Source organism: Salarias fasciatus, chromosome 3 (genome assembly GCF_902148845.1).
Source record: "Salarias fasciatus chromosome 3, fSalaFa1.1, whole genome shotgun sequence".
In the NCBI taxonomy this organism is placed as follows: Eukaryota; Metazoa; Chordata; class Actinopteri; order Blenniiformes; family Blenniidae; genus Salarias; species Salarias fasciatus.
Genome location: NC_043747.1, coordinates 3448507 through 3455964, shown reverse-complemented (window position 1 = coordinate 3455964; position 7458 = coordinate 3448507). Strand labels below are relative to the sequence as shown.

General features: G+C 44.4%; 1 protein-coding gene across 1 annotated transcript; it reads left to right on the top strand.

Annotated features, from left to right (window-relative positions):
- Nucleotides 1–1320: 1320 nt before the first annotated feature.
- Nucleotides 1321–5803, top strand: LOC115386162 (GTPase IMAP family member 7-like). The gene is made up of 3 exons (XM_030088382.1): nt 1321–1333; nt 1423–2243; nt 5762–5803. Exons 1-3 carry the CDS (start codon nt 1321–1323, stop codon nt 5801–5803), a joined length of 876 nt encoding a protein of 291 aa, XP_029944242.1.
- Nucleotides 5804–7458: the final 1655 nt, after the last annotated feature.

Sequence of the window (7458 nt, the reverse complement as noted above, 5' to 3'; positions counted from 1 at the left end):
AACATGGAGAACATGGTCCACTCAGACTCAATGTCCCCAGCCTCCCTCGAGATTCAAGAGAAGCTCTCCCGCAGGTGGGAGTTGAAGACCTTGCTGACAGAGGGTTCCGCCAGACGTTCCCAGGAGACCCTCACAACACGTTTGGGTCTGCCAAGTCTGTCCGGTTTCCTCCTTCGCCATCCAACTCACTACCAGATGGTGATCAGTCCACAACTCTGCTCCTCTCTTCACCCAAGTGTTTAAAACACGAGGCCGTAGGTCAGATGATATGACAGCAAGGTCAATTATCGACCTCCAACACTAGGGTGTCCTGGTGCTAAGTGCACTTGCGGACACCCGTGCAGCCTAACATTGTGTTTGTTGTGGAAATACTATGACTAACACAGAAGTCTAATAAAAGACCACCACTAGGGTTCAGATCAGGGAGGACGTATTTCCCAATCACCCCCCTCCAGGTCTGACTGTCACTGCCCACGTAGGCCTTGAAGGCCCCCAGTAGAACAGTGGAGTCCCCAGTTAGTTCAGCACCCCTCCCAGGGACTCCAGGAAGGCCCACACTCTACACTGCTTTTCAGCCCATAGGCTGAGACAACAGTGAGGCACCTGTCCCTGACCCAAAGGTGCAGTGATGCCACCCTCTCATTCTCTGGGGTGTGCTTCAACACATGGCAGCTGAGTTGTGGGGCTATAAACAAACCCACACCAGTCCGCCACCTCTCACCGTGGGCAATGCCAGAGAAGAGGAGAGTTCAGCCCATCTCGAGGGATAGGGTTCCAGAACCCAGGCTTTGTGTGGAGGTGAGCCCAACTATATCAAGGCGGAACCTCTCAACCTCTCTCACAAGCTCAGGCCCCTTCGCATCTGATGAGGTGACATCCCATGTCCAAAGAGTAAGTCTTTCTCACTGGGGATCGAGTCGTGGGGCACCCTGTCGCCGGCTGCCACCCAATCCACACTGCACCCGGCGTCTACGGTTCCCTCGGCGGGTGGTGAGTGCGTTGGACCTCCATCGTCCATTCAGGCTAAGATCTGCCAGGTGGGCAAAGGCCCGGCCACCAGGCGCATGCATTTGAGCCCCAACCTCTGAGTGCCATACCAGATTGCCGCACTTTTCACTCTATTGTTCATCATGGGGGCTGTTGTGAAGTTGTGTGTGACAAATGAATGTGAAATTGAAAGGTAACATAAATGAGATCGGAATGAATTGTAGGAGTACAGCATCAGTCGTCAGTCCACCAGCGTCTACCAGTAGTGTCGCATTGTCAGCTTGAAAACACAAGTTCTTTATCTTTTTTTCTCTTTTTCTCTTCTCGTACGACATGGCATACTTCAGTCCGTCTTTGCTTCATTTCAAATTGCTTTAATAAAACACATGATTAAAGATCCAGGTATGCTTGAACAGAGTCTTTTTTCTCCCTTAGAGTCAAAGCGGATCGTCCTGCTGGGAAAAACTGGCTATGGGAAAAGCAGCCTTGCTAACATCATACTTGGAGAGAACTTGTTCACAGCACATCATTCTTCTGTTTCTGGAACTGCCACATGTCAAGCTGAAACCAGAGATGTCAGTGACAGAAAGATCACTTTGGTCGACACGCCTGGTTTGTTTGATACAGAAAGGTCAGAGGAGGATTTGAAGCCTGAGATCATGAAGTGCATTACAGAGTGTGCTCCTGGAATTCACGCCTTTCTCATTGTGCTGAAAGTTGAGAGATTCTCAGAGCAGGAGCAAGCCGTCATCAGCAGAATATATGAGTATTTCTCTGAAGACGCTCTGAAATACGCCGTGGTCGTCTTCACTTTTGGCGACCAGCTAGATGAAGGGATGAAAATCGAGGAGTTTGTCAAACACAATCAAAAGCTGAGAGACCTGGTGAACAGGTGCGGCAGCCGGTGCCATGTTTTCGACAACAAATACTGGAACGACAACATGCTGCAGAACGACTACAGGAGCAACCGCTTCCAGAGGGAAGAGTTACTGAAGACCATCGACAAGCTAACGGTGGAAAGAAACGGCCAATGCTACACCAACGACATGCTGCAAGCTGTGGAGAGAGAAATCCAGAGAGAGGAGGAGCAAATCAGGCAGTCATCTCCAGAAGACCTGCCACCAGAGGAGATCAGAAACCAGGCCAAACGCCAAGTGGCATACAGATTTCTGATCGACCTGGCAGGGATCACAACGGGGGCCTTGTTGGGAGCTTTGTTTAGCGTAGTGGCTCTGGTTCCAGTAGTTGCAACGGCTGTGAGACAAATATCCCAAGCAAGAAAGCCTGCGGATGAAAATAATCGGTCAGGAGGAGAGCCAAAGCCAGCACCTGCAGCGTTGTCGGGACCTGCAGCAGTGGTGGCAGCAGTGGCGGCAGGAGGGAAATCAGCATTAGCTGTCAAAGCAACTACTGCCGTCTCAGCTGCAGCAGGGGTAGTCATGGGTGGTGTAATTGGACGTGAAGCAGCTCAGGAAGCAGAAACAGTGTTGGATGCAGTGAAAAACGCGGCAAAAGCTGTAATAGCAACAAGAAATGTAGTGCCGTCTTTCAAAGATATGCTTTGAGAAGGCCACACATTAAAGCTTGAAGGAGAAGACGTTCATACGTTCGCCTCACTTGTTTAGATACAGCCACACCACAAACATTTCATATCCACATCTCACCAGTTATTTGCATAAGAAGTCATTTATTTTCCTTAATCTTACTCTGTTTAAATGGAGTGTACACATTTCCACATTGAAAGAATATCATCACATTTTCTGTTTGTCTTGATTATTCTTTCTTTGAGTCACCCTGCTGGTGAGAGGTTCCATCCTGGAGACCAGAGGATCTTCATAATCTTGATTCAGAATTAGAGAAACATGTTTTTGTCATAAAATGTGGATGGTTATAGAAAAACAGGTGAAATGTACCACAATTATGGGGAAAAAAACTGCAAAAATTTGTGCAGAATTTTACCGGAGAAACAGGCGGGAGGGAAATATTTTAAAGAACTCATGAACATCTTTGACAGAAAGTCTCAACTTGAGGTTGAAAATCTTCTCTGAGAAACACAGAAGAGTCGAGTATCAGAAGAAAAGAATCTACACATGAGGCCACAGATGGAGAATTTGAAAGCAGAAACATATTGATGTTTCTTTATTGATTACATTTTGAAGTGAAATTTCAAAAAATATATATATGTAGTGACTTTCTTTCTTTTTTTCCTTTTCTTGTTCACTACTGTCTTTTACATTTTTTAATTTTCTGTAGTAATATGATTTTCTGAAGGAGAATATTAAGTTTTTTGTCACGTTAAAAGATTTAATAAGGAGGCACGTATGTTTTTGTTGTTTCATTAAAGAAAAATAAGAATTATATTATTTCATTAGTTGTGTTAAAACACCCAGTTTAAATATTAAGAAGTTTATAATTTTGTTTGAAGCCGATTCTATTTAAGGGCGTGATGTTTGACGCAGTGGGGGAATCAGACCGGAAGTGCGACTCTCAATGAGAACTGTGTGGAGTGAGTGTCTCCACGCGTCTCAGATTTGCTAATTCTTACATTACGACTGTCCATGAATGCATCAGAGTTGTAAGCCAGGCTGATTGGCTGTGCGGCATGAACAAGTTTTTTCTTTTGCACTTGATCTGAATTCTTTGGAGGGAAGTTAAACAGTATGCTAAACACTATGCTAGCCGCTAGCGGTACAACCCAAAACCTAACATCGGAGCCATTGGTGAGTCAGTGAAACCTTCAGAAATATTATCTTTATCAGAATGCTGTGGTCTTAAACACCTGCCTATTTGAATGTGCCTTGTGTTGCTCTCAACTATAAGAGACCACCGAGTCTATTTTTCTTTCTAATATACGTGAATTCCAAAAGATATAGATAGCTGTGTCTATATCTATCTGAATAAATTGTGTAATTTTAGACCAGCTGTGTTCATTTTATATTTAAGCTGTATCAAAGATGAGTTGAGCTGAGTTTTCAGCACCAGGGACAGCGGACGCTCTGAGATTGACACCTGTCAGGCTGCATTTGTCTGTGTGTGTGTGTGTGTGTGTGTGTGTGTGTGTGTGTGTGTGTGTGTGTGTGTGTGTGTGTGCGTGTGCATGCGCGCTTATGTGTATTTGTTCTTCAGAACAAGTTTGTGAGCTGGTTTGTGACTTTATTCTGCTTTCTGAGGCATACAGGTTTGCTTGGCTCAATAAAAGTGAGCATTAGTGTGTTGTTTGATGGTAGCATGAGGTATTGTTTGAATGGTTGTTTGAATGGTAAAATTACCGTATTGGCCCGAATGTAAGACGATGTTTTTTTCCAGAAATTGCATCCTCAAAAGTGGGGTCGTGTTATAATCGCGGACTTACGGTAGATGGTCAATACGCATCCGCGCCGCTAGATGGAGCCAAAGTATCACTGAGCAGAGAGCGAGTGGAGCGATGAAATGAGATCAAATGATCTGATGAAAAATGGCGGATCATCTGGAACAAAGGGGCTGAACGCTGGACAACTGAGCAAACAACAGAGGAGAAGTTATGATACCAACTTTAAACTGATGGTGATCAACGCAGCAGAGTCATCAAACTACTGCCAAGCCGCCAGGAGGTCTGGTGGAGCAGAGCCTCGTTCGATATTGGAGAGCACAGAAAAAACGCCTCCAGATGCTAACGCTATGAGAAAAGCTTTCCGTGGTCCCAGAGCGACGCTTCAGAGAGACTGATAGAAGGGTGAGTGAATACGTCTCTGAAAGACAGAAAGACGGAATGTCCACCACCAGAGCCTGATTCAGCTGAAGGCAAAGTTATTTACATCATTTACGCAGTTTTGACCCCTTGAGGTTCTTATTTGTTGGTTATTGTTTCTTATTTTGAGAAAGAGAGTATATTTTTTATTCAATACTGTAGTAACATTTTTTCATTCTATATCTCGTAAAATGTTATTTCAGTTGTGAGTTTTTGAGTTTATAATAATTGTATAATAAAAAGTTGTTTTATGAGTGACCTTAATGTCTTCAGCATTTTTTTTTCACAAAATGATCTTTGAAAAATAGGGGTCGTGTTATAATCGGAGTCGTCTTATATTCGGGCCAATACGGTTCTATCATACAGCCCGTCGAGAATGCTCCGCCCCCTCTGTACTGAGACCCACCCTCTGCCTCTGAGGGTTTCCTTATCACTGGTAGGCTCACACAGTCCACACATTCACCGGATAAAGGCCTCCACACACTACTGGATAATCGGGCCGAATTTTGCCCCGATCTTCTCCTCCCAATCGAAGCCGACAGGGTCCGATTGTCGGGAGTATGCAAATGAGTTCGGGTCCGATCTTCGTGTAGTGTGCGGTGTGTTCTGAGAGATTTTTTTCCAGTTGGAGCCTCTCGGGAGGCGTCGGAAGGGGAGATCGTAGATAATGAACATGTTTAGTATTTCCGATCGTAAATCCTGTAGTGTGTGGTGCGCTCCGAGAGGAGCCAATCTGCTCCGAGTAGAGCTGTCCACACCTTCGAAATAAAGCTCCCTGATTGGCCGAACAGCTCTGTCTCACCAAGGTGCTGCTGCTTAAAGGGACTTAAGGCAAGATTTGTGAAAAACTACACATGCATTTCCAGTTTATTCAATGCTAATGGGTCGTGAAGCACTAAAAACCTAAAATAACAGGCCAATCTGCGTATCTGTCAGTTACCTTATACAGGCTGTGTGCCACAGAATTTGTTGCTGTTCGGGGTCCGAATTTTCCGCGCAGTCGTGGGGATGTGACGCAAAATGACGCTGTATGCGCGTTCCCGGCAGCTCTGGAACCGGAAGTACATGGTTGCCGTGGACACGGACTAAAACACTGCAGGGATACAAATGGATTCTGCAGCAGCCAGCAAACGACCTTCATCCACACAAAGCCCACAGAGAAGTGCCACCACGAAGAAGAAAAGGACTTTATCTGCGTTATCTCACGAGTCAAAAAAAAAAAATGACCGAAGCCGGGCAGGCACCCGAATCAATACTGGATACGCTTTTGATTCATGGAGGGAACTTCAGCTGCATTTAGGAGTGAAAACAGATGCTGACATGGCCCATTTCCTTGTGACAAGGTAAGAGAACATTATACGTCGTGTTTAGACCCTGATTTGAAAATGATATGAGATCAGATCGGATCACAGAGTGGAGAAACCCGACGTGAAGTAGGTTAGCCGTTACTGCTAACGCTAACCAACTTCATGTCGGAGTTGCAGTTGGAGCTACCGGACATGAAATAGGCTACAGCTAACAGCTGCTGTGCAGCACTGAAGTTTTGAGTGACGCCGAGATCCTTTTGAGGCTGTGGTTGCAGCCACTTATCATTATTGCCATTTGTGTTGTTGTTGCGGCTGACATGGCAGACACATCAGGGTCATTAGTTCGTCCTGGACATAAAAACAGGGATAAAGGGAGTTGTCTAAAGTGGAGCTGTGCATGAAGCTCATAACTAACTGCGATGTGCATCTTACTATTATTATTATTGTTGTTGTTGTTGTTTATCTGTCCATAGCTGTGCTGTGAAAGGAACCAAGTCACGGCCAGCTTGTTGACATATACCCAAAAAAAATTTTTTTTTAGTTACTGGAAGAAGCAATCACCTGAAGATGTAATACCTGATGCTGCAGTGAGAGCCTCCACACCCAGCAAGAGAAGAGTTCCAAACATCTGTCATTGACTATCTCCAATTGAACCAATGTCTGAGGGGTAAGTATGTTTTCAGTCAATTACATACACACACACATGCACACAATTGATCATACTTGTGACATTATCTTGACAGGGAAAACCTTGTAATGGCTGGTGGTTAGACAGTGGCAGAAGACCAAGATTTGGATCCTTTGGAAAAAACGTAAGTCCATACAAATTGTAGAGTACACTTGCATGTTTTAAAAAATTATTCTAAAGAAAGGTTCTTATTGGAGAGTGAGTTCATGAGAGGTGGATTTTACTACGTATTTGCTCTATGGTTGTAGTACCAGTTCAGGCAATTACCAGTAGGCTACTTATTTTTACATACAACATACTTGTGCTGTGTGCAGTTTCCACTCCATGGATCTTACAACGGATGCTGTCATAACTGATGAAAACCAAGCAAACAACCTCCTCAACAGTGTGTGAGCTGAAAAAAATCTCCATATGTCCACATTTATTTTATAATTAATGGCAACATTATTACATATGCATGTTGTAATTTTTCTTTGTTATTTTTCGAGTACAGAATTGATTTGGATGACAACGGTTCAAATCATGCAAACAGTGATCACGTGCCACAGGTCTGTTTACGGTATGTACCTTTCAGTATTAGATCCTACATGTTCTGTTCCCTCAAGCTATGGTCTGTGTATGTGGTGTGGGCACTCAGCACATATGCATGCCTTATCTGAAGATGAATTATGTAAGAGACTTCCAACATTTTGTCCTGTCACACAGAGCTGCTGGTGGTTTACAGCATGCAATTGATGCCTCTACCCATT

Excerpts from the sequence above, each read along its gene's own strand:
- LOC115386162 (XM_030088382.1), top strand. Across the intron at positions 2,244-5,761 it reads TTCCAGTAGTTGCAACGGCT|CTCTGGAACCGGAAGTACAT; the intron begins GTGAGACAAATA and ends CGTTCCCGGCAG.